The 27,641-nt window shown below is 41.5% G+C and overlaps 1 protein-coding gene across 5 annotated transcripts; it reads left to right on the forward strand.

The window, feature by feature from the left end:
* Positions 1 to 16,764: 16,764 nt before the first annotated feature.
* LOC140787361 (deSI-like protein At4g17486) lies at positions 16,765 to 27,493 on the forward strand. Of its 5 annotated transcripts, none has more exons than XM_073136247.1 (6): positions 16,765 to 17,059; positions 20,368 to 20,461; positions 20,553 to 20,582; positions 21,284 to 21,571; positions 26,799 to 27,039; positions 27,125 to 27,493. In XM_073136247.1, exons 4-6 carry the CDS (start codon positions 21,325 to 21,327, stop codon positions 27,270 to 27,272), a joined length of 636 nt encoding a protein of 211 aa, XP_072992348.1. In that variant the 5' UTR covers positions 16,765 to 17,059; positions 20,368 to 20,461; positions 20,553 to 20,582; positions 21,284 to 21,324; the 3' UTR covers positions 27,273 to 27,493. The 5 variants fall into 5 exon arrangements, 4 of the variants coding, with proteins under 4 accessions (XP_072992348.1, XP_072992346.1, XP_072992344.1 ...); XM_073136245.1 differs by having other exon boundaries at positions 16,766 to 17,059; positions 20,368 to 20,582; positions 27,125 to 27,210; positions 27,292 to 27,493; XM_073136243.1 differs by having other exon boundaries at positions 16,766 to 17,059; positions 20,368 to 20,582.
* The last annotated feature ends 148 nt before the right edge of the window (positions 27,494 to 27,641 follow it).

Here is a 27,641-nt window from a genome sequence, read left to right on the forward strand (position 1 = left end):
AGGACTTGCGATATCGATGTTCCTTGATGACATTGGTTGTTTAAGTTGTGAAACCTTATTTTGGGATAACTTAGACTAGAAACCTAAGAGGTCAACTTCATGAAGCAACTAAAGAGGAATATCAAGTCTAAGACAAGACTTGGAAGTTGGCACTTGGGTCGAGGACACTGTTGCGGTTGGGACTAAGATGGCATCAAGACGCCCACATGCAGGTACTCTTAATAAGAGTTTATGAAGTTGCATTTACTTGATAGTATTGTGGACGACTCTATTGGAGAGTTGGTCGTGTTTTCTTTGCAGAGGGAACACTCATGGTGTAGCGCTGAGAGGGAGCTCGAGGAGCACGCTTAGCCAAGTTATGCAATATCGTCGCACAAGAGGGTTGGTCTTAGTATGTGATAGAGGTGTTCCACGAGATTTCGTTAGGTGAAAATTTTAACCCCTGAGATGGTGCTCATCATGATCTCAGCTTAGGCTCTTGCAGCCTCACCATTCTCAGTAGACGAGATCAAGGAGTGATGGAGCGCTACGGTTGTTAATTTTTAAGGAGCATTTTAGTAATTTGATTAGTAGAGTTACATAAACATCACAACAGATTGGGAGGTGACAGCATTTGCAATGATAAAGATTTGATGGTTTCAATTCGGTTAGATGCATGCATCACATGAAAGAGATCTCTTAAAGATGTCGTCCCCTTCATCCTCGGAGGTGGCGGGGAAGGCACCGTTGGCGTCGACATGAGGTAAAGTTGTGCACTCGAGAAGAGCTTTCTCATCCAAAGCTGCTGAACATGAGGAAACACCCAGTCAGGAAGTGAAGGAGGGTGAGAGCCAAGGTGGAGTGAGAAACAAAACTTGGGCATCTGTAGTTGCAAACAACTCCAGCAACAACAAGGTGACAGGGAGGATACCGGAAGAGATTTTGAAGAAGCTGAAGGTGAATACGAAGGACTACGTGATTATAGATCCAAGTACTCTTGACAAATGCAGGGAAAGGTGGAAACTAACGTTGTTCAGAAGATTCCTTGGATACCCTTTATCGCTGCCTATATTTAAAGCCTTGTTGGCGAGGTTATGGAATGGTATTGATGGTTTTGCTGTTTCGGATATGGCAAAAGGGTTCTATGTTTTCCGCTTCAAGAAGGAAGAGGATTTGCTCTATGTGATAACAAATGGTCCATGGATGCTAGACGGGAGGGTGCTCAACCTGATCAAGTGGAGAAATGACTTCAGACCATCCCCTAAAGCATTTCAAACGGTGCCTGTTTGGATTCGGCTACCGGACCTCCCACAAGAATACTAGGAAATCGAAAGTCTGATACCAGTAGCAGCGTACTTTGGCAAACCGTTGAGGGTTGACGAAACCACGATGGATCACTCACGAAGTCGATACGCCAGAGTCTGTGTTGAGATAGATTTGAGCAAACTGCTCAAACAATGTGTTTGGTTAGGTCTCAAAACCAACAACCTAGAACGAACGGTTGAGTATGAAGGCATTCCACAAGTTTGTTTTAGGTGTGGGAGAGTTGGCCATGTTATGAAGGGTTGTGCTGAGACGAGTGGCATGAAGGACCAGTACCAAAAAAAGGAGAAGGACGGCGAAAGCGGAGATAGAGGCAATGCGGAGGAGCAAAGGAGAAGTGCGGTGGAAGCGGAACAGTCTACGTTTGGTCCCTGGATCAAGGTTCAAAGGCGACATAAGCCACAACAGCATTGGCAGCCGCTCAACCGGCCGGAGATGGCCGGAAGGGCGGAGGTGCAAGTAGTATGCCGAGGCAATCATAGCCTGGGCATCAACCTACAAACAGCTCCACTAACGAGGGTGGCCACCAAAACTGTACGAGAGACCAGAGGTAGGGGGTTGCTCCAAGGCAGAAGATGAATGGGGAAGTGAACACCTCTCATTCGATGGGTAAAAGGTTGTGACAGCCAAAAAAGGAAGAGTGTGATCGTCGAGAAGGCTAGCATATCTCCTGGTGCTATCAAGATGATATGATTCGGACTTCACCGATATTGTCGATATCGTCTCGAGCATGGATACACTTTAGGGATGTCTTTGTTTATTATTTTAGTATTTAATTTTTAAAAAAATAAATTTTTTGTATGTCGCGTTCGAACGCGGGTGGAGTGCGTTCGAACGCGCTTATGAACGTCTGCATTAGGTTTGCACATCTAGAGAGTGTGAATTGTGCGTTCAAACGCGCCTGCGAACATCTTCATTGCGTTCGCAAATCCAGAGAAGTGAGAAATATGTGCATTCAAACGCGATCGGGCGCGTTCGAACGCGGTTGACAAAAATATACTGTTTAGGGTTATTTTTGAATTGTTTGTGATAGGATCTGATACCAATTGATAGGTTCTTGCACCAAATTGATAAGATCTGGAACCAAAAAATTGGCTACGGAATAATTCTTTAAGATCTGAATTTCTTGCAGCAATCAGTCTGCGCAACCGTGGGAAAATATTTTTCAGATATTCTACATTAGTCAGAAAATTACGAAACTAATTGGATTGGATCTGTAACTTCCTGATCTACAACTTTTATATCTATGTCCTTCACAGATTCAAACTGTAACAGGGACGAAAATATGAAATAACATGGGTGATGATGGTGGTGACGGGTGAAGTGGATGTTAGGGTTATGTTTGGGTATGGAGATGAGGGTGGATTGTGGAAGTGATTAAGGGAAGTAGACGAGGGGAACGAAATGGTCGAGATCCCAAAGAAGAGGGGCGACTCGATAGACGAGGGAGATTAGAAGCGAGGAGAAACTTTGCCAACGGTAGATGTGTAAGGATGGTGAAGAGGGAGGAGGGAGAAGTCTAGAGAGAAGATAGGAGGCAAGAAATCAATAATCCAATTCCATAATAAAGTTGTCTGCCTTCCACATAATTTATAAAGGCTAGCCAACAAGTCCTAAAACAATATGAAACCCTATTTCTAGAATATTCTCATTGATCGCGTTCGAACGCACTCAAAAAGCCCCTTCTCTGGATTTTGCGAACGCGAAACAGGGGTTCGAACTCGCTTGATTGCGTACAAATGCACAATGTGCGTTCTCCGTATTTGCGAACCTAATGCAGGCGTTCACAAGACATTCACAAGGGCGTTCAGACACAACTCCACCTGCGTTCGAACGCGACATACAAGAATTTTATTTTAATAAAAATAAACATCTACTACAATAAGTAAAGATCCTAAGTAAGTGTATCAGCCCACCATGCTTCCCTCACCATGCCCTCAAGGTAAAAAGTCAGGGAAACGCTCCAAGATATCAGTCTCCAACTCCCATGTCGCCTCAGCAGATGGCTTGCCAAGCCGCTCAACTAGAATCTCCATCTCCGATCTGGTACCATGTCGTCGTCGGCATTTAGCAAGTACTCGAACTGGCTCTATGATCTCTATCTCCTCCAATGACTCCGGAAAAATTGATCCAACAATCTCATAATCTCTAATGTGCTTTCTCAACAATGAAACATGAAAGAAAGAGTGCACTCTTGACCCCTATGGTAGCTCCAAACGATATGCAACCGGACTAATATGCTCCAACACTCAAATGGAGAGCTATAATAGGCGGTGTTATAAGACCACTCCGCCCATGGTAAGAACTCCAACCATCGTCTCGACATCTCTCTAACAAAGCACCTCAAATACTGCTCGATGCCTCGATTAACCACCTTGGTTTGGCCGTCCATCTATGGATGGTAGGCCGAACTAAAGTTTAATTGAGTCCCATATAATCTAAAAAACTCAATCCAAAAGTCGCTCATAAATACACGATCACAATCCGAGATAATCGTGTGTGGCATACCATGTAACCGAGCAACATCTCTAACAAAAATTTTAGCCACCAACTTGGCTGAAAACGGATGTGATAATGCCGAAAAGTGCGCATACTTGCTCAATATGTCAACCACCACAAAGATAACAGAATAACCATGCACCAGTAGAAGACCCTCTATGACGTACATAGAAATATCCTCTCAAACACGGTCCGGTATAGGTAAAGGCTATAGTAATTCGGTCGGTTTCAAGGTGGTTGCTTTAGCTCTTTGACAGACTTCGCAAGCACGGACAAAACTCCTTACATCCTGTCTTAATCCTGGCCACGTGCAACTTTGAGATATCCTCCTATAAGTCCTCAAGACACTCTCATGACCAGCCTCTAGAGTTGGATGAAAGTGCTCCAATAATTTCTGTCGCAATCCGTCATTTGCAGGCACTTGAATGCATCCGCAGTCCAGCAGCAAACCGCCTCGATTTTCCAACTCGGGATGGCGTTCTTGCATTAGTACAACTCCTATGCCAACACCCGACGCATCACATTCCACAATGAACTCTTTGGTGAAGTCCGGTAGCACTAAAACGGGTGTTGTCGTCATTACAATGCTTTCTAACGAGTTCGTCTACCCGTAACGTCCTCGGCGCGAATGTACCCGAATATGCATGCATCGATATTTCAGCTTGGATATCTTCCTCAACGCCCTCCTCAATGGTCTCCTCATGAGTCTCCTCTAGACACCCTCTATCATCATCAATCTTATCATCCTCCTCAGGACCATCAATAAGCATCACACTCCCGATCGATTTAGAACACCGATGACTAGGGGGTGAAGCGCTCATCACATCGAAAGCAAAGACCCTTCACTCTTCGCTCCTCCACCTAGGTAGATATGAGAGTTTGAACTGGGGGTCTAGTGCCTCCTCTAATGTCGGAAGAAGGTCTCAAAGGTGGTCATGGTTTAGTAGTCGCAGCCGCTGTTTTTGAAATCGCAAAATTTTCAACCGGCGTTCTAGGTGCAAACTGCCCATCTCGGTAGCCCCAATTGGTTTTCGCTGCCATCTTTAGAGCCCTATGTTTTTGTTCCATCCTTACGGCCTTCTCAAAGGCCTCCTCAAGAGTAGTAGGACATAGAGCACGAACATCTGCTTGTATCTCCTCTCGCAACCCTGAATAAATGTACTTATCAATTTCCGTTCGAGCCACGGTGGCTCACAATGACTACTAACTCTTTCAAACTCAGCTTGGTACTCCAATACGGTAGCCCTTTGAACCATCTTGCTTAATATGACAGCAAAATCTTCATATGTCGCTGTCCTAAATCGGTGTGTAATCCTTCTACAAAAATCAGCTCATCCGATAAATCCACCACTACGAATTATCGATCTATATCAATGCAATCTCGTTCCTTAGAGGTGAAAGCTTGCCATATGGACTTTTGCATCTTCTGCTGTACCATGACAATCAAAATATTGTTCAACTTGAAATACCCAATCTGTTGGATCACCGCCTTAAAATTTTGGAAAGTCCAAACGTGCGGTTCTTCCCCGAATAGCGTTGTCAGGTTCGCGAAAGATCATTGGTTCAGGTCTAAACCTTTGTGCATGTTGATCACCTTCTCTAAATCCTCGAGCATGTCCATCACCATCTCCATAGGAATCAACCTCATCCTCAAAGTGTCAATCCTCCTCATTGACGAAGCGCACTGGTGCCGCACGCCTCTCGGGTTCCACCACCGCCAGTCTTGGGTTTTGTAATGGAGGTGGGGGATGATGTGAAGGCATAATTAGGAGGGGATCATTGACACTCATATGATGCACCTGGACCTGTGGGGTTTCGATTCTATGAGGTCCTACCGCTGGTCCTTCTTGAAACTCTATTCGTCGTCGAGGAGATGAAAAACCCAATCGATTCACGATATATTCTTTGAATTCATTGTGATCCTTTTGCATGTTGTCAACTCTATGCAACAATGCTTGGAACATGCCCCCTAAGTTCATCCATATTCGAACCCATAGACGTTGGTTGACTCGGTCCTACCATGGTCGCTCTAAAGGAATTGGTCTCACGGTTATGATCATCGTGCATTGATCCCTTGTCGGTGTGCTCTCCATAGATCTCTTTGTTGATGCCATCTTCCTTGTTTCAACCATTAATGGAGGTCTGAGGTTCTTGCACCAAATTGATAAGATCTGGAACCAAAAGATCAGCAACGGAACAATTCCTTAATATCTGAATTTATTGAAGGAAATAATCCGCGCAATCGTGGGTTGGATCTATAACTTCTTGATCTACAACTTTTGTATTTATGCCCTTCACAGATTCAAACTTTAGTATGGAAGAAAATATAGAATAACGTGGGTGATGGTGGTGGTGACGGGTGAAGTAGATGTTAGGGTTATGGATGGGTATGGAGATGAGGGTGGATTGTGGAACTGATTAAGGGAAGTAGACATGGGGAACGAAGTGGTCAACATCCCAAAGAAGAGGGGTGACTCGATAGACGAAGGAGATTAAAAGTGAGGAGAAACCTTGCCAATGGTAGATGTGGAAGGATGGTGAAAAAGGAGGAGGGAGAAGTCTCGACCAGCGAATCACCCTAGTTCCTTAGGGGTGACCCACTTCTCCCCTTCTTCCAATCTATCCAACACTAGCCCTAACCTTTCGATCACTCATAACCCTATCACCATCACCTATTCACTGGTGCCACCCCATTAACGCCAATCCACCACCATCCACCATCATCTAGGATCTCGTGCCTCCATCCACGGATCCTAAGAGAGACCCTCTAATGTTTGTCCACTAATCGGACTATAACTTGAGATCCCTACATCTAATTCGCCTGAAACTTGATTTGTTGGAAAGTTATTTTTTAGGGCTACAACATATCAAAATCTCACATCGATCAAATAGCGAAATATTTTGGGATCTATTTTTAAATTTACGCGTTAGATCCTATCCAGATCCTGCAAATTAGAATAGATCGAGCCTTGGCCTAAAAAGGGGAGATCGTATCAAGCTAGTATCAGAGTCACCGTTCCTCGAACACGCACTTCCTATAACGACAACCAGAGCTATGGCTGCACGGCAAGACGAGAAAGAAGAGATTCTCCCAATAGAGGAGGTGGAAACAGTCGCGGGGACTTCCTCCCGCAGAACCGCCTGGCCAAATCGGAATACAAAAGAGCCTAGTGTTCAAGCCGTGTTGGGGTCTCTTTTTGAACAAATAGCCATCAACAACCAGATGATGATGGAGATGATGCGAGAATTACGGGCGATAAGGGAAGCTATGGCGAGCGGGAATGCATCATTGACCCCACGACACGAGTCCATTCCCATGAACCTGCCACCAGTAGTTCAGAATTTGCAACCACAATAGCTGCTGCTGCCACCACCCTATGGCAGAGACAAGTAAGGATGGTTCCACTAGGCCCAGTTGCAGGTGAACCCATCTGACGAGCGAACTACTATGGAGATCACCTTGGAGATCTAAATCCGTGGGCGGGGCAATACGTACAGGAACCATGTCGAGTTAATCAAAATTGAAGGAGGGATCATCAACCATTCATAGTACATCCTCCTCCGATTAGACAATGACTTGGACATGACCCGGATCGAGACAACAACATCAGTGGGCAAATCGTGCGTCTCAAATTCTCCAAGTTCAAAGGTGGTGATCCGATCAATTGATTGTATAGGGCGGAGCAATTCTTCGCATACTAGGGTACGGCGGAAGAATACAAGGTGACGTTTGCGAGCTTCTACCTTGAAGATGCGGCGCTTCATTGGTTTCGAGCAGCCAATGCCAATGAGGCTATCAAAACTGGGACTGACTTTTGCACCGATTTCACGCGGCGATTTGGAGCGTCGGGGTATGAAGACTTCGATGCTCTCCTCTCAAAGACGGTGCAAAAGACCACAGTTGGGGCATACCAAGAAGAGTTTGAGAGGATAAGTAGCCGATGCCAACCCCATGGACAGATCAGCAACTTCACAGCACCTTCATCTCCAGGCTACGGGGAGACATACAAGCCGACGTTAGGGCTTTAAGGCCTTTGAAGATGCGGTGCTTATGGAAGACAAACATCAAGCCATGAAGTTACATCTAAAACAGAACTGATCGAGCCAAGGAAGCCGCAATCAAGCTCAACCAACTATAGCGGTAGGAAATATTACCGAAGTACCAAGAACTGCTGCTACAATGCCTCATCGAGCACCCCTAAAGCCATCCCAAGATGTGTAGTACGCACCTATAGGTGCTCGATGTTTCAGAGCCAAAGGCCTGTGCGTTCGTTGTGATGAGAAGTTTATACCCGGGCATCGCTGTGCTAAACCGATGGGATCGGTGATGCTAATCGACGGATTGGAGGAGGTTGATGATGAGATTACAGATAAAGATGAAGGTGTGGCTGGACATCAAGGAGAAGTAGCTGAGGAGCAACTCGTGGAGGACATGATAGCCGAAATCTCTCTCTACGCCTATTCAGGGATAACCATGCCAAAGACTTTGCGGGTGAACGGTGTAGTCAAGAAAACCACAATGAGAATCTTGATCGATACCGGGTCCACCCACAACTTCATTGACAAGAGACTTCTTAGGAACCCAAAGGCTTATGCTTTTGTTGTGATGAACCTTAGGAACCCAGCTATCAAGTGGAGGAACGAAGAGCCTAAGGCCTATGCTTTTGTTGTGATGAGAAGTTTATACCCGGGCATCGCTGCGCTAAACCGATGGGATCGGTGATGCTAATCGACGGATTGGAGGAGGCTGATGATGAGATTGCAGATAAAGATGAAGGTGTGGTTGGACATCAAGCAGAAGTAGCTGAGGAGCAACTCGTGGGGGACATGATAGCCGAAATCTCCCTCTACGCCTATTTAGGGACAACCACGCCAAAAACTTTGCGGGTGAACGGTGTAGTCAAGAAAACCACAATGAGAATCTTGATCGATACCGGGTCCACCCACAACTTCATTGACAAGAGATTCCTTAGAAACCCATTGCGAGATCTGACGATTGGAGATGGCACCACATTGCGAGCAGATTTTTTGTGGAGGTGTGGAATTGAAGGTGCAAGGCCAAACTTTCACATTGGATTTTTATATGTTGGCCTTATGAGGTGCCGACATTGTCTTGGGGACCCAATGGCTTCAAAGCTTGGGGCCCGCAACATTTGATTTTTCAAATCTCACACTGACATTTTGGAGGAATGTTCGAAGGGTGCTGCTGGATGGAAATCAACCGCGGCAAGGGCCGACGTTGCAACCATTTTTGGGCCTTCTTTTTGTAGGGGACTGAGCTCTACTATTGCAAATGGTTGTTGCTGAACCAGAATATCCACCACCAAGGGAAATAGCCGCTAACATGCAAGAGCTGCTGCAGGAATTCAAGGATCTCTTCGAGGAACCTCGAGGACTGCCACCGACCCATCGGCACGACCATCGCATCCAGATCAATCCAGGGGTTGAACCAGCAAATGTCCGGACCTATCGGTACCCGCATGTCCAGAAGGAAGAGATCAGCAAATTGGTGGTGGAAATGCTCAAGCAAGGGATTATTCAACCGAGTAGAAGTGCCTACTCATCGTCGGTGCTGCTGGTGCGAAAGAAAGACAGGAGTTGACGATTTTGTGTCAACTAACGAGCCTTGAATGCGATCACCATCAAGGACCAATATCCAATACCAGTGATCGAGGAGTTGCTGGATGAACTCACAGGGTCGGCTTACTTCAGTAAACTTGACTTAAGAGCGGGGTACTATCAAATCCGCGTTGACCCGGAAGATGTGCACAAAATGGCGTTCCGAACTCACGATGGTCACTATGAGTTCCGAGTCATATCGTTTGGGCTCACCAATGCACCGGCCACCTTCCAAGGGCTGATGAATGACTTTTTCCGCCCGCTCTTGCGTCGGTATGTGCTCGTCTTCTTTAACGATATTCTAGTGTATAGCAAGAATTGGAGCGAGCACTTGCGGCATGTGCGTGAGGTGTTGAATATCTTGTAACAAAACCAGTTAAAAGTCAAGATGAGCAAGTGCCTTTGGGGAGAGCCACGAGTGAAGTACTTGGAATATATAATCTCAGCGAGAGGAGTGGAAGCTGATCCAAGCAAGATCAAGAATATGGTGGACTGGCGAATTCCCACTAATCAGCAAGAATTAAGGGGATTCCTTGGGTTGACTAGATACTACTGGCGATTCGTTGCCAACTATGGCAATATTGCTACCCTGCTGACCTCCTTACTCAAAAAAGGAGGGTTTTAATGGAAGGGCAAGGCGACGGAGGCCTTCAAAGCATTGAAGACAGCCATATCTATCGCACAGGTTCTAGCACTATCGGATTTCAGCAAGTCCTTTGTGGTGGAATGCGACGCTTCGAGTGAGGGAGGGCATTGGAGCAGTTTTGATGCAAGAGGACAAACCCATGGTATATATGAGCAAGGCATTTGTCAAATCAGTCACGATAGCTATCCACCTACGAGTGCGAAATGCTAGCAATTCTACACACCGTCACCAAATGGCGACCCTACTTGATTGGCCAACGGTTTACTATCCACACAGACCAGCATAGCTTACCCTACTTTATGGGGCAACATGTGCATTCCCCAGCATAGCAACGGTGGGTCACGAAACTCCTCGGGTATGACTACGAACTAGTCTACAAAAAGGGGATCGAGAACCGAGCGGCCGATACCCTTTCGTGCCAACCAGACACAAGTGAGCTCACCTCTTTTTCAGCACCAACCTTTCCTCTATTTTCAGATATGTGGGAACCAATGTAGAGGATCAAATCATGGAGGAGCTTGAGTTAGAGTTCAAAGATCACTTCCCTAATTTCAAACCTTGAGGACAAGGTTGCGGAAGCGTGGTGGATTGATATGATTCGGACTTCACCGATGTCGTCTCGAGCATGTATACACTTTAGGGATGTCTTTATTTCTTATTTTAGTATTTAGTTCTTAAAAAAATAAATTTTCTGTATGTTGCGTTCAAACACAGGTGGAGTGCGTTTGAACGCACTTGTGAACGCGTACATCAGGTTCGCACATTTAGAGAGTGCGGATTGTGCATTCGAACGTGTCTGCGAACGCCTGCATCACGTTTGCAAATCCAGAAAAGTGAGAAATATGTGCGTTCGAATGCGATCGGCAAAAATATACTATTTAGGGTTATTTTTGAATTGTTTGGTTAGCCTCTAAAAGTGTGGATGGCAACTACGGAGTCATTATTGATGAATTGAGTTTTTTCCTTGTCTCCTTCGTCTCCTTCACTCCCGTTCTCTTGATCCCCGGTGGCGTCGCTTCTAACCTCCCTTGACCGGCCAAGCACCCTAGTCCCTTAGGGGTGGGCCTACTCCTCCCCCTTCTTCCAATCTATCCAATACTAGCCCTAACTCTTCCATTACCCATAACCCTACCACCACCACTTATTCACCGGTGCCACCCCATTAACGTCGGTCCACCACCATCCACCATCATCTAGAATCTCGTTCCTCCATCCACGGATCCTAAGATAGACCCTCTGACGTTCGTCCACTTATCGGATGATATCTTGAGATCCCTATATCCGATTCACCTAAAACTTAATTTGTTGGAAAGCTTTTTTCTGGGGCTACAACGTATCAAAATCTCACATCAATCTGATGGTAGCATTTTTAGGGATATATTTGCAAAGTTTTATCTTAGATCTTGTCCAAATCTACAAATTGGAATAGATCGAACCTTAGCCTAGAAAGGGGAGATCATATCACAAGAATGATACCAAAAATCACAATGGAATGAAGAAAAGAGATAAGAAGGACACGATACGCTAGCAACCCATGCAACGGAAAGAAGAAGGGACTAGGTTTGATGGGAAGATATTGGACGAGATGGTGGGTCCAAATGACATAAGGACAATGATGCCCAGGATAATGGAGGATACGTTGCAGAACCTACCCCAGCAGGTTTTACAACTGTCATCATAAAAGTCGCATCGGTGGGTGGAATTAATGTTCACGTTGGAGATGAACGAGAATGCCCTATCAAGTTTGCCTTTGTCAAAACTATGAAAAACCCTAAACTTAGGGTTTTTGTTCTAGAAGAAGTTTGTCCGATTGAAGTGATATCAGTAGGGCATGCCTTGGCTAGCTCCAAACCACCTTCCAAAGGACAGGAGTATCCTCTGAAAAGTCACACGAACAAAGTGATCCATCTCAAGAAGGTTATAAGATTGGAGGCCGGTGAAGTCAGTTTGTATGACACAAACCCGGTCAAATCAATAGAGCAAGCTCCCGTGGTCTTTAAAAGTGATAGTGCACATTGCCCGGTGGGCATGGAGGTTGATGGGTTCCTTGAGAACTGCCCACCAGCCCTCAAAAGGGGAAGAAATGAATAGGTACCCCCACCACGTCAAGTTTAAGCTATCATGGTTAATGCAATCATATGGAATTGTTGTGGTGCACTAAAAAAGGAGGCTTTAGATAGGTGTCGTGAGATGATAAGAGATTACAGGCTGGACTTGCTTTGCCTGTTAGAGACCCATGTGATCTGTAGAAAGAGTAAGGTAGTGGCTAGAGCTCTTGGAAGAGGATGGGTGCACTTTTGTGTACCAGCTATTGGGTCATTTGGAGGGCTGATCATCCTCTAGAGGGCTAGCATAGGCTAGGTAGATATCATTTTCATATCTAGGTATGTGACTCATGATCTCTCCCTTTGAAGGTCAAACTAGGCTCCTTTTAGTCATCTATGCTAGAATCCAGCTTGAGGAACAAATAGAACTTTGGAAAGAGCTGCTTGCGGTATGCTTGGCAGACACTCATTGGGCTATTGCGGGTGACTTCAATGCTTTCTTGAGTGTGGAGGAGAAGAAATATGTGGAGCTAGTGGTGCTGAGGCCAAAGGCAAGGCCTTTCAGGCTTTTGTAGATGAAGCTGGACTCTAGGACCTTGGTTTTGAAGGAATGCCTTACACGTGGTGCAACAATAGGGCGAGTGCAGCCAGGATGTGGGTTCGGCTCGACCAAGTGATGGCCAACCCGTGTTGGTGTGAAGGAGTTAAGAAAAGTAAAGTGATACATCTCGATCGATTGACATCAGATCATGCCCCTCTCCTTCTCAAGTGTGATGAAGGCTAGAAGCAGGTGACAAGACCCTACATATTTGAACGTGTTGGGCTTGAATACGATGAATGCAAAACCATCCTCGAGTCAATTTGGAACAAGAGGAGTAATGGTGGCCCCATGCAGGTGTTAGCCAATAAGCTAGTTGTTGCCAAATATGCCTTAAAGGATTGGAGTAAGGCGAAGATTGGCAACATAGAGCTTCAACTAGATAGAGCCAAACAAGAGATCCTTATGCTAGAGGCAGCCGACGCTATTGGACAACTTGAAGAGAATAAGCTAAATCAGCTTAGGGTTGCTTATAACCTTAGGAGTGCCTTGAGCCAGCAACTTAACATCTGGTGGTTGCAATGCTCGAGACTCCAGTAGGTGCAGGAGGGGGATAGGAACACTAGATTCTTCCACCTCACTGCTACGATTCAAAATCAGCGCAACCGTATTTCATGCATACAAGACGACTCTGGAGCATGGGTCACCGAACCTACTACTATTGCTACTTGCTTCCAAGAGCACTACATGGTACTTTGGGGTCCGGTGGTGCTAACTGAGGATGTAAATGAACTTTGGCAAAGACTCCCTCCACTGTTGAAGATTAACAAGGAGGAGGCAGCAGCTCTTATTGTGCCAATCTTGGTGGAGGAGATTATGATGACAATGTGGAGCCTTCCGAGGAACAAGACGTTGGGATCAAACGGTTTCCAAGCTGAAGCATTTACTACATACTGGGATCTCATGGGTGCAGACATCATTGTGGCTGTGAAGAAGTTCTTCAACCAAGGTTCTGTGTCGACGCTATGGGGGCGAACTTGGCGAACTGTCCTCACTCTGATTTTGAAAAAGGAAAACCCCGTTCTTGTGAAAGACTACCGACCTATTGCGTTGTGCAATACTATTTACAAAATGATTGCTAAGATCCTAGTTAAACGTCTCAAGGTGGTTCTACCGAAGCTCATTGGCACTGAACAAGCAGCTTTCATTTTTGGAAGATCCATACAAGATAACACCTTGGCTGTTCAAGAGATTGCTCACTCTTTGGTGAGCACTCATAGTGAGCCGCCATTGATAATGCTGAAACTTGATATGGAGAAGGCATATGACAGGATCTTGTGGGATGTTGTTTTCCATATTATGGAGGTTATGGGATTCCCGAAGCGATGGCAAATGTGGATTAAAGCCTGCATCTACTCCCCTCGTTTTGGCATCCTCATCAATGGCTCACTAGTTGAATGGATTACGTCTCATCGCGAATTATAGCAGGGAGATCCGCTTTTGCCATATCTCTTTATTCTTTGCTCCCAGCTGCTCACTTCCTGCCTCAATGATCAGGTCAACAAAGGTGCTATTCAGGGGTTACAATATGGGGAGAACTAGCTGACCCACCTCCTTTATGCTGATGATTTACTAGTGGTTTTGTGAGCAAATGAGTCTAATGCTATGGCTCTACTTGACACTTTGGATTTCTATTCCAAGCTGACGAACTAGAGAGTTAACGGTGACAAATCAGAAATTTTCTTCCCACATTTGCTAGGAACTAGTGAGAAGGACAAGCTTTGTGAGTTACTTCTGCTGAAGGAAGGGAATATGCCTTTCAACTATGTTGGCATGCGGATCTTCGATCGCTAGATCCTTGCCCTTGGCCAATAAGAGCTAATTGATAGAGTAAAACGCAAGCTAGCTGGCTGGAAAAGAAGTGCGTTGTCGGTTGCCGGAAGAATTACCTTAGTGCAAGCCATGCTCACTTCCATCCCCTACTACTAGATGGGCTCTATGTGGTTGCCTGACTCAATCCTTGAAGCTATCATGAAGGTGGCTAGATCCTTCATTTGGGAAAAGAATGCAAATCGAAGGGGTTTGCATCATTGTTGGATGGGAGACTCTCACCAAGACAAAACCTAAAGGTGGCTTGGGTATAAGGTGTCTTCGAGCAGCGAAGCAGGCCATCCTCGGCAAGCACGTGTCAGTTTGATTCACCATTGATGGACACCGTGGGTGGACATTGACTTGAATAAATATGGTAAGTTGGCCATTTGGGAAAATCAGAGATATGCCAAGGTTTCGTGGCTATAGAGAGCTATGGTGCAAGCAGTGAAGGAGCTACACGAAGGTTTCTAGTGTGATGTTGGTAATGGAAAAAATACGTCGATCCTATTGGATCCCTGGATCTCGGAGGTGCCCCTGGCCCGCCTACCTTGCATTATGGATGTCAATAGATTCACCACCGAATCTAAAGTGGAGGAGCTTTAGAGGAGTGGGACATGGGATGTGGGACGTAGACTGCCTCCTACGTTGCTTCCATGCAGACTTGACGTTCCAAATTGCTACTACGTGCATGGGACCAAGGCATATGGACGATCAGTGGGTTTGGACCGCGGCTGTAGATGGTGAAGCTCAAGCCAAATTAATGTACCGCTTTGTTAAAAAAGGTGATTCAGAAGTCTGGCCAAAATGGGCCATGCTTTGGAAGCTGGCTATAGCTCCTCATGTTAGGATTTTTATGTGGAAAACTTTGTGGGGGAAACTGCCTACTAGATCATATCTTAAAATGTTCAACTATGAGCCAGATGGAGAGTGTGGGCTGTGCGGACTCTTCAAGGAAACTGCAAGTCACTTATTTTTTGGTTGTAGATTTGCCAAGGCTAACCTATGAGAAGGTGGTGGAGATTCTGAAAGTCGACTACGATATCGCCGGTGGGATAGATGAGGAATGGATTACCGCTACATGGTGTGCAAATAAAGACATAAATGATTTCCTTAAGACAGTAATAGTGACAACCATGTGGATTATTTGGAAAGTGATGAATGGAAATATTTTTTTAAGGTGATAATCTACGTCCAGAACTTGCGGCCGAAAGGGCTGTACACCTGGCTGAGGAGTATGGTGAAAAGAAGAAAAGAAAGCCGAACTCAAACAAGCCAACAAGGAACGTGCGGTGGGAGCCACCTTAGGAAGGGTGAATCAAGATCAATACGTATGGGGGCGTCGATTACAAAGAATACCAGGGTGGTGTTGGGGTGATCATTAGAGATACAGAAGGAAAACTAATTAAGGCCTTAGTTGAAGCAACTGTCAAAGACTCCCTGCTCGTCAGTGAAGCTTGTGCAATCTTGCTAGGACTGCAAATAGGTTATGGGTCGGGGGTTAAGGCTGTTGTTGAAACTGATATTGAAGAATTGGTGAGGATCATGAGAGGTGAAGTTGCTACTCCTTGGAGACTTAGGGGGTATCATAGCTGAATGCCAGAGTTTGATAAGTAAATATAGTAAGGTTGTGCTCTCTCATACTCATAGAGAGGGTAATAGAGTGGTGGATTAGTTAGGAAGGCTTATGAGGAGAGTTGGTAATAGGTGTTGCTAGGGTACTAATACCCTATTGCCGGAGGAGCTTGAGGCCATCCTTTGGCAAGATAAAGCATTGTAATTGGCCTCCCGGTGTAACATTTAGCTATTTTCAGCTCATCAATCAGAAAAATAAAGATTGGGAGGTGACTGTTTATATTTTGCTCAATGAGGTTTTCCACTTCTTCCTACCAAGCTTCATTCACCATCATGATTTTTTATTTTTCAAACAAGAACCCATAAAACGGAGTTAATATCAGTTAGTCAAAGCAACATTAGAATATTAAATAAAAATTATAGTAAATAAATGAGAGATCGAGTTATAAAATCTTTAAAAACGGAGTGAATAATAAAATAAATAAAATAAAGTGTGATTTATAAAATTTTATAAACTAAAAGCTGATTTTTATATCCTATTTTATACACGTAGATCGAGTTTTTCTAAATACAGGTGTATCTGTACACTTCGTCTCTTTCGCGTAGGGCGTAGGCGCGTGTGAGACTGAGTGATGCCGAGTGATGCGGTTAAAATGTAAGTAATCAAAAAGATAAAAAATGAAAACTCATATCCCTCACCAAATCGAAATCCCTAGTGCCTAAACCTTCCTTCATCCTCTTCGATTTTCTCGTGCGACGCCGGGAGTAGTGACGTCCACGGTCGCCGATGGCCGGCGACTCGACTGCTGTCGAAGGGATAACCCTTCGTCTTCCTGGTGCAGATCACTTTGTCTTCCTCCATTAGATCTCCAGTGCAGATCACTTCGTCTTCCTCGTTCTCTTTCTCCCTCTCCTTTCAGAGCCGAAGGCTAGCTTCATCTCACTGCTCGAATCAAGGATTCAAAGGTTCTTCATTTTAACCCATTTATCTCTCTCCTCATTGCTCTCGTTCTCTAATTGTTAGCTCTTTTTCATACCCTTCTCGCCCTCTCTTTAGCTGTTAGCTCTCATTCCAAACGGGTTTTCTTGTCTTTATTTTCGTTTTGGTTTATCTTCTGAATTATAGATCAGATGACATTGAGATGATTGTTCATTTGCCCTAAAAGCTTCCTTAGATGGAATTGAGAGAAAGGTTAAATAGGACTAAGCTACTATCATGAAATAAAATACAAGTTTTAAATTAACTTTGTAGAAATGCTACTGTCATGAAATAGTTTTGGTTAAAGAGACGCATTTGTCTGTTTTACCTTATCTTTTTGCCACTGTCATGAAATTAAACTTTTACATTTATACATAAACTAGTTTATTACTAATTATATATATATATATATATTAAGAATTCTGGACTGCATTGGCATCAGCGTGTGCACCTACATATTGCCTATGCACTGTTGTCCAGGAGTGATAGCTTGCGTACCGCCAGCACCTTTGAAAATTTTGCTAAACACTACAACTTATCGTTTTCACATGCACACACATATGCGAATGCAGTCTGCATATGCAGCCTATATATGGTTGGGCTGAATATAAGGACCGCATAATGAACATGTGGGACAATTAACTAACTGCCACCACCTATGTGGCTGCATATGCAGCCTATGTGCCTGCTTTACGAAATTATGGTCATGGTAGTCTTGTAGTTCATGCGGTTCCATAATATTGTATTTTGCTAACTCTGTTTTTTGTAGTTTGCTCTAGGGATGACTTCACTATTTTTAATCAAATAAAGGATGTCCCATGCCCATTGAGTCACATGTGAAAGCATGTTTTAGAATCAACTTCACCATCATGAACTAGAACTTAACAACACGATGCGTATTGACAAGCCTTACTGTCTTTGTTGTGATATCAATTTACAATCTTTTTTCCATTTAATTTGTTTCCATCTTTTGTACAACTTTGAAATTTTTTCATTTAAGGAAGATGATATTTTGATGCCCGGATTAATTTGAATTTTGATCTAACTCTTTTAAATTGCTCTTTAAAGTTGGCCTCATTTATTCTTAAGTGGAAAATTTTAAAGTTTCAACTTCCATCTGAAGATGATGCTCTATATTTTGCAAATGTATTGTCATATTAAAAAATTGATGCTAATAAATGGTGTTCAAATCCTGATTTTACTGGAATTTATTAACTTTCATGAAAGATGGGATCGCAACATCGGACTTTAATTTGAGATGGCATAGACAGGCTCAACCTTAAATACAAGGGATTTTTAGTTTTTTACATAATTGCCACTAAAAATTTTCAAAATATCATAATAACCACTACATTCTTCAAAATATCATAATAACCACTACATTCTTCAAAATATCGTAATAACCACTACATTCTTCAAAATATCATAATAACCACTACATTTTCAAAAACCATAATTGCCACCGAAATCATTGAATCCTTTAAGAAATGTCATTATGTTTAGTTTTTGACAGAATATTATATAATATTCTTAATAGATGGTTGTTGATAACTTAATTTAATGAATATATATAAATGACTTTATTTCCTTCTTTCTTGAAATTTAGAATGCAAAAAATTATCACTGAATCTTTTTGCTTACAAAAAAAAAAAGGTTTTCTTTTGTTAGACAATGATATTAGCTAAATTAGATAACTTTTGAACCATTTTAAGCAAATTATACAAGGAAATAGTCCTTTTTTAATCTAAGTTCAATTTAATAGTGATTAAATAGATTTAAACTGAAGGGATACCATTTTTGATAGAGTTCAATAATTTTGATGACAATTATGATATTTTGAAGAATGTAGTGGCTATTATAATATCTTACCATTTTTAGTGACAATTATGTAAAAATCCCTGAAATAAATGATGTCAATATCCTTTTTGTGTTTCACAACTTACTCAAATTTAAATCTTGACTTCAGATGAGCTTTGAGTTGCTAGTTTGTTCAATAATTGGGCTTGTTCACATTGATTCTATGTGCCACTTATATCTCACATTGTACTGCTTGGAGATTTTATTTTGTTCTTCTTGACAAGCTTGTTTGATTGGAATTGTATGTTGGTGTGACTTGATCTATGATGTTAATATTTGCATTGCCCCTTAAGAAGTAAAAAGGTAAAACTGAAATCTCATTGGGCAATGGTTTGTGTTTTTATATATCACTACGTTCAGTCGTTCACTAAGGGACCATAGTTTATTCATTGTGTATTACTAAATACTTATGAGCGATAAAAATAACATACAAAATCAAGATGGTCTTGTCATTGGAATTATATGTCATTATATTGAAATCATGGTGAGATAGCTGTCCGTAAATAAACTAACCAATGTCAGGTTAGTCAAAAGTCAAAAATCTTCAAGATGAACCATAGTACCTAATTACCACCTTTCACCTTCACATAAACATGAATGCCTGTGCTAAGAATTCTGACAAAATCTTGGAGGATTTGTGGAATTTTTAAGGTTAGGATAACAAAGATGGCACTTTTGTATTGACTATCATTTATGACAAATATCTAAATTGAAAATGGTTGGCAATCTGATTTTTACCAAAACTTAATGTTCATTATTAGAGAATAACAATTTGGGGATGAGTGTAAAGTTTGCATGTGGAATCTATTCGGTTAAGAGATGGCTATTACGTATAGATTCAATTTACAATTTTCATTGGAGATAATTTTTAGGGTTAAATACATTTTAGCCCTTTGTATTTTGGACAAAAATTCTTTAAACTTTGTTTTGTATCACTATGCCCTCTTAAACTTTTGACTAAACTACAAATACAAATGTCATTACAGAGATGACAAAATAACTTATATGCCCCTGATTTTGTCTAATAAATATGTATTCGGAGAGAAAGTTCAAGGTGACTTGGTAATATAAAAATAAAAGTTCACGGGGTAAATTGATTGTTTTTCAAGATGGCGAATATTGATAACTTTGGATGAAAAACCTATTAATTGCAATTTAGTCCAAAGTACAAGGAAATATAGCGAGACAATTAAATTTAGGGGATTTTGGTAATCCGCTAACTTGAAAACATTCTATTTTGTTTTCTCATCCTTTCTATCTTTTCTTTAAAACTAGATTAGTGTTGCAAGTAGTCTTTCCTAGTTTTCTAAAGTAGTTGGAAAGCTTCATGTAGTGCATTCATTACTCTCTCTTTAAGATCCTGTCGGCTGACAGGTCAAGTGATGCTTATGTTTTAAAGAAATAGTAAGAAATGATTGTTTTCTTGTCACATTTGTAGGGAAATGAAGTTGGGCTCAAAAAAGGGTTGGAAGTCCCTCATGCCTCTTCACTTGGGCCGGAAATCTGCCACCCGTTTTTGTATGTTTTCAAAGGTCCGTTCAGCCAGTGAAATAAGAGGAAATGCACCGGTTTATCTCAATGTATATGATTTGACACCCATGAATGGCTATGTGTATTGGGCAGGTCTTGGGATCTTTCATTCAGGTGTTGAAGGTATTGTTGATTGCCCTTACTTTGTTCAAGTTGACTCATTAATAAATGAGGTTCCATTCATATGTTGCCTATCTCAAACTTGTTATTTTTTTATGAAACGCACCGCTCCCAATAGAATTTATTTTGTATATCAAACTAATTATTGTTCTTTCTGATTTCTGTTGATATTATTTTTTATTTTGATCAATGATTATAACTTCAAGTTTTAAAGGGATTTCTTTTGTATAACTATTCTGGATGATACAAACTAGAGGGCTTGACCATGAAAGAACTAACTTTTCCTTCTTATTGCAAACACTCAATCTTAGCATACACGTGTCATCTTGGAACTCTGCCCATATGAGGACATGCACTACAGAATTTTTATTAAGTGTCCAAAGATAAATTGAAGATATCTTATAAGATTCTATTTGTAGAAATATTGACTCTAAGATGTTATTGTGTGATATGAATTATGAATTTGAAGGTCATACTAGATGATATCCTTCTCCTAGTAATGTTACTGGGAATATGTAACGAATCACTTAACAAGATTTAAGTGACATTATCTACTCCTAGTAATATCAAATTTTGTTGCTATATAACTGATTCAAATAAATATATTGAGAATGCCCTTCGAATGAATGGGCATAGCCCAAAGGTTCATAGTTTTGTTGATTGCAGAATGAAATATTTAGAAATATATGTTCTACAATTTGCAGTTTATGGCGTGGAATATGCATTTGGAGCACATGACTATTCCATGAGTGGGGTCTTTGAGGTCGAACCTCGTCAGTGTCCAGGCTTCAGGTTCAGGAAATCAATACTTATTGGTACTACGTGCTTAGACCCTATTCAAGTTAGAGAGTTCATGGAGCTTCAATCAGTTAACTACCACGGAGATGCTTATCATTTGATCACCAAGAACTGCAACCATTTCTGCAAGGATATCTGTTATAAACTGACAGGCAATTCAATTCCCAAATGGGTGAATCGGCTTGCCCGGATAGGTAGTACATCTTCTTACTGCTTTGCTTAGTAATAGGAGAATCTTTAACCTCATGCATTCTGGGTTACTTTTACTCTTGGTACTATGACACACGTATTGATCTTCTTTGGTATATTTGGAAGTTGGAATATTGCTTAATTATCATGACCAGTATTACTGTCTCTATACATAGGCAGCACAGAGAAGGAAAAGAAAAGGCAGCAATTATAACACAGTGGTATTTCATTCTTGCTCATAGTTTTATTTTCTGAATTTTACTGGATTTTGATTGTTGATGTGTATTGTCTGATAATATGTTGGAGGAAATATGATTTCTAGTTTGACTAGATTTAGAGATATAGAAAATAAAATTTCATGTCAAAATCAAAAATCAAATCTTAATTGGATTACAAAAATTGAGTCATATTAGGTTCAAAAAAACCAAATGGGAATCAAACTTGAAAACCAAAACCATGTAGGAGATAAAAACTTAATACCAAGGTTCCAAAAATCGGTATCGGGATCGGGATCGGCCGTCCGAAAAAACGATACGTATCGGCTGTATCGGCCGTATCGGCCGTATCGGCCGCCTGTATCGGATCGGACTATTTTAATTAAATAAAATTCTAAATATTATTAAAAATATTAGAGAAATTTCTAAAAATTTAGAAAAAATTATAAAAAAATAAGAAATAATAATTACTCACAATGGAAAAAAAAAACTGAAAAAAACTTACCGAAGGTTCTTGGAGATCGAGGTCGTCGGATAACGTCGCCGGAGGTCGAGATCACTAGGAGAGATGGAGATCTACTCACTATTCAGTCATAGGTGAGAAAGAGAGTAAGAGATCCGTGAGAAAGAGAGAAAGAAAGAAAAGAGAGAAAGAAAGAAAAGAGAGAAAGAGAGGAAAGAGAGGAAAAGAGAGAAAGAGAGAGAGAAAAGGGAGAGAGGCAGGTGGGGGGGTGGGGACATTAATTATTGATGTCCCCCGGGTCGGATCCGACCCGTTCCCACTCGTTTCGGTCGGGATCGGCCGAAACGGCCGAAACCGCAGTCGAAACCAGTCAACTGACTGGTTTCGGCTGGGATCGGGATCGGCTAGATCCGTTTCGGCCGATCCCACTCGGGATCGGCCGAAACTGGGAACCTTGCTTAATACTACTATAACTATAAAAATTGAACTTAAATCGATGAGCAGAAAATCAAGTGAGAGTAAAAAATCAAAAGTCGAATACAAATAGGAAAAGTAAAACACGGCTAACACATCAAGACACGTTTTTTAAAATGGAAAATCTTACTTGCATAGAAAAAAATGAAAATCACTAACCCATCTAAAACTAATTGATCATATTTCACCAAGTGATTGATACAAGGCATACTTGGTGGTATGGGAGGTGCACTGACAGACACCCTCCAAAAATCAAGGTAAAAGGCTGTGAAATGCCTTTTAGTGGTAGGAGGCCCCTCAGATTCTTCTACAGCAATCGGAGAAGGGCATTTATTGGCCCTAATCATCACCAATTATAAGTTAGATCCATTTAGGCAGATCCTCTTATAAGTTGTGGGATCAATTAAGACAATCTGCTCAATCATCTTCTCCTATCGATCATGGAGGCATATTCGCCGATCTTGGGCACATTGCAAGGAGTCATCATTTTCTCCATTCAAAGAGGCAAGAGCTCTTGACTGAGGTAAGCTCCCTTTCTCTTTCTCTCCCTTTCCTTTTCCCTCTCTCTCCAATATCTCTCCCCACCATCTTTTTTCTTATCCAATTTGCCATCAGCATGACATGTGCTGAGTCGATCGTTGTCTGGCACAGCACATATCGGCGGCAAGTGGATCCTTGACTTACATCATGGACCTAAGTCAGACCAACAAATGAGGGAAGATTATATACTTGTGGGAAAGAGGAGGAGAACAATCCCTATGATTAATGGTGTATAGGAAAATTTGGTAGAGCTTTTGATGGGTGAGATTGGATGACGACTTGGGGATAGTAGGGAGGGGAAGGGGAAGATGAGAGAAAGGCTTTTTAAATATTTCACTTTTTTCTCTTTTAAACTAAACAAAATATTCTATGTTGCAAGTCTATTAGTAGGGGGAGGGGAGGTGTGCCAACAGACATCCTCCAAAAGATCAAGGCGATGGAGAAAGTCAGGCAATGACCCAGAAACTGGACATCATGGTCTCTTGAATACCTGACGAAGCAGCAATATGTTGATTTATCCGGCTGTGGCAAGGCGTCCAACGAAATACTTTTTAGTGGTGTTCTCCTATGGTATGAGGCCCCTCAAACTCTTACACAGTAGTCGGAGAAGGGCAATGATTTGCCATACCATCGCCAATTATAAGTTAGATCCATTTAGGCATATCTTTTTATAAGTTGTGGATCGTCAATTAAGACAATTCGCTCAATTGTCTTCTCCGATCAATCGAGGAGGCATATTCTTTAATCCTGGGCACATTGCAAGGAGTCATCATCTTCTCCATTCGAAGAGATGAGGGCTCTTGACTGAGGTAAGCTCCTTCGCTATCTCCCTCTTTCCATCTCTCTCCAATATCTCTCCCCACCATCTTTTTGTTTTGGCAAATTTGCTATTAGCACATGTGCCTTGTCGACCGTCGGCTTACACAACACATACTGGCGCCAAATGGAATCCTTGACTTGCTTCATGGACCCAAGTCAGGCCAACTAATGAGGGAAGATGATATACTAGTGGTAATTGGATCATATTTATGTAAGCCCTTAAATACAAGTTTAGTTAAATCATTTAAGTCACTAAAACAAGTTCAATTAAGTTATGTAAGCCTCTTAATTTGAGTTGTATAAATTTTTAGGGCTAGTTTAACGCAAGTCTTCATTTGAGTCGTATAAACTTTTAGAGTTAGTCCGAGTAGGACTCATTATACCCGATCTCTATATATAGTGGAGCTGGGCTTCTTTGTTTAACAATCCAAGTATTGAGAAATAAATGAGTTTAGTTATTTTATTATTAATGCATTTACTATTTTATTGTAGTCGTTAATTCGTATTTATCTTCATAAGAGTAAATTGTAATTATAGAATCCTTCTAAGCATCTAAATCCTAGCCACCATTCTTCACCACGATCAACCCTACTTTACAGCCGTCCACCATCAACCTTGGCTGTCTGCCACCTTCCTACGACTGCCATAATATTTATCAATCTGTCATAATCTGACATTCCTTCATTATTTTATTTATATTTTTTCATCTAATTTTTGGGTTAGGTGAAACTAAAACTATTAGAATCTTAACTTCTGAGGCTACCACCATAAAAATTATGATAATTTTCTTACGTATGGATCGTTCTAGATCTAGTTTGTAATAGGAGAACAATCACTATGATTAATGGTATAGAGGAAAATAAGGTAGAGGTTTTGATGGGTGAGATTGAATGATGACTTGGGAATAGTAGGGAGAGGAAGGAGAAGACAATAGAAAGGTATTTTAAATATTTCTTTTTTCAGAAGATAATAGAAAGGTATTTTAAATATTTCTTTTTTCTTTTTTTAAACTAAACAAAATATTCTATGTGCAAGTCTGTTCGTCTTCATTAGGTCCGACCTAGCACAAGCATTTTTTGGTGATTAAATTAAAAAGTGGAGGTGTTGATTTAAATAGATTCTTGTTCTTTATGTTCTTTATCTGACTCATTGCTGTCTTTATCTTTCCATGTCCACCCCCTTATGCTATGCAAGTATGAAGTAGGAGTCAATTATAGCAGTACTTAAAGTTCTTCATCTAAGTTGTCCCTCTTGCTAGAAGATCTAGCTCTTGCTAGGACTTGCACTACTACTCCCACAGGCAACACTTCCTTTAACATGGCCGAATCCAAATCAGCGGATCGATTCCTACATGTGTGTTTGTCTGTTAGTTTGCTTGCAATTCTTAGTTCTCCTTTTCATTTTCATTACTTTCCACATTGTCATGCCAACGAGTTCAATGTGTAGTAGATCTTAATGCTCCTTACAAATCATTTTAGTTTTTCTTTTCTATTTTTGTTGTTTTTATCCTTCATATTTATGTAGTCCCGCATCTGTAATCTAATTTCTTTGCTTACCTACGGTTATGGAACTACGTTGCCTCATCCCAGTCAAACATTTTTAAGTGGATTACCACACTACTCATCTCCTTAACACAATAGAGGCATGTCTTCTATCTCAATCATTCCTGACTATCTTGTAATGGTGCCACCTAATATCATAATTGATGGGCTTCCTGTCTTTAGGAGTCATTACCAATCTATTAGTTCTATATGAATAAGTTCCAAACAATTAGATGATGGTACTAACTTGGTACTTGGTCACTGCATGCAAATGGGCACCAACTTGTGATAATAACTAATAACAATTGAAAAAGAGACTTGCGTAATTTTTTTCCTCTCTTTCAGTGTACTAGTAAATTTCTAGTTGTCGAATTTGCGGAAGGTTATTTAATTTGCTGCCTCTCAGAGTTCATTGGAAATGATAGAGAAAGGGGAGGAGCACAACAGATGAAAAGAGGGGGCAGGGAGGGAGGTAGGTCGTGCTTTACCAGATGAAAAATCCTATGAGTCACGTAGGCCCTATTTAGTTTATTCGACTTGGATGCTTGGTTGATTTAAGCCATTTCAGGCGTTTTGACAGAAACAGTATAAGTTTACAAGTAGTTGGTTTTCAGGTACTTCTCTGGATCAGGTCTGGCCGAGGCCAATTCGTTTTGGCTGAAATTGGTTTGTTTTAGCCGATTTGACAAAGCAGCCAATATGATCCATATGCATTGCTCCTTTTTTGAGTTGCCGATACCGATATCGGTACTTATATTCTTAATAATTTCTTCCCATATACATGTGTTATATAATTGACGTTCAATGTTGATCCAATATTAATGATCGAAATTCTCATCCTAATGGACACTTCCCCACGTTTCATGTGATTGCATATGCTAGCCTTCAGAAATTGTTCACTAATGTACTATGTTGCCAAGTAGGAAGGAACAATTCTTACCATCACTTTGTGATTCAAAGAAGTGATAATATATAGACTTGCATTGTGATTTGGCTGAAGTGGGGAACCTGTGTGATATAGGGTTACAGGTCTAGCTTTGTCAAATCATCCTTAAGAATCTGGTTGGCTATGAGGTCCTTTTGGTAATTATAGTCTTATCTCTCATCTATTTATGGTAATTAGCCCACACTTGTTGTCTTGAATAACTCAAGTTAAATAAATGTTACATCATTTTTTCAGGCGCTGTCTGCAACTGCATTCTTCCTGAGGCCTTGAAGATTTCTGCTATTCACCAAGATCCAGACGACCATGCTGAAGATGGTGAGAAAAGAAGGTTGACAAGTGCTCTAAGCTGCTTTTCTTCAATCTCCATGCGCCAGAGGCCACTTTCAGCATCTTGTCTGTTCCTCCCCTCTCCCTTAAAAGGGTGCCTTTCATCATGGGAGTTTAGAAGGTCCAGTTCCATTGCTTTGAAGGAGAGGTAAGTGGTTCATTGTCCTGCTGTTTATATCCCACCAATGGGCAGCAAGTGGGTTTGAGGCGCTTCTTTTTTTTCACCGGAAAAGCTACGAACAAGTCTCAGGATGCAATTCAGAAGTAATAGCTTGCCAATATGCAGTATCCAAGAGATCCTCATTGAAAGGAAGCTATGGTAGGGTTTGTGCTGTTCTTGGTGTAAGTGCCCACAAAACTCGTATCTTTCTTTACGTGTAACTTTTGTTGATCGATGCAGTTATCGAGTTACTCTTCCGATGCTCTTCATTCCCTAAGATGTCAAATGCTTGATGAGTTTTCTCACGGTTTGCACTGATGTACCTCTGTCTTATGCTTTGTGAGCTCTGGATTATTTTCATGGAGTAGCAGGAACAGACACCTATTGTATTTAATCAGCTATTATTTGAAGTATTTTTTGAGTAGTTGTGAGTTGTGATCAAGTCTTGATGTCGATATATACTTTCATAGTGCATTCAGGAAGAGCATACAGAAAATATAAGCAACTCCGGTGCTTAGATATTCCACTCTTCTACCTTCAAAAGAAAAAGAAAAAAAGATATTCCACTCTTTATAAAGGATAACAATATA

This window comes from Typha latifolia, chromosome 4 (genome assembly GCF_019914945.1).
Source record: "Typha latifolia isolate L0001 chromosome 4, TyphaL0001v2, whole genome shotgun sequence".
Taxonomy (NCBI): domain Eukaryota; kingdom Viridiplantae; phylum Streptophyta; class Magnoliopsida; order Poales; family Typhaceae; genus Typha; species Typha latifolia.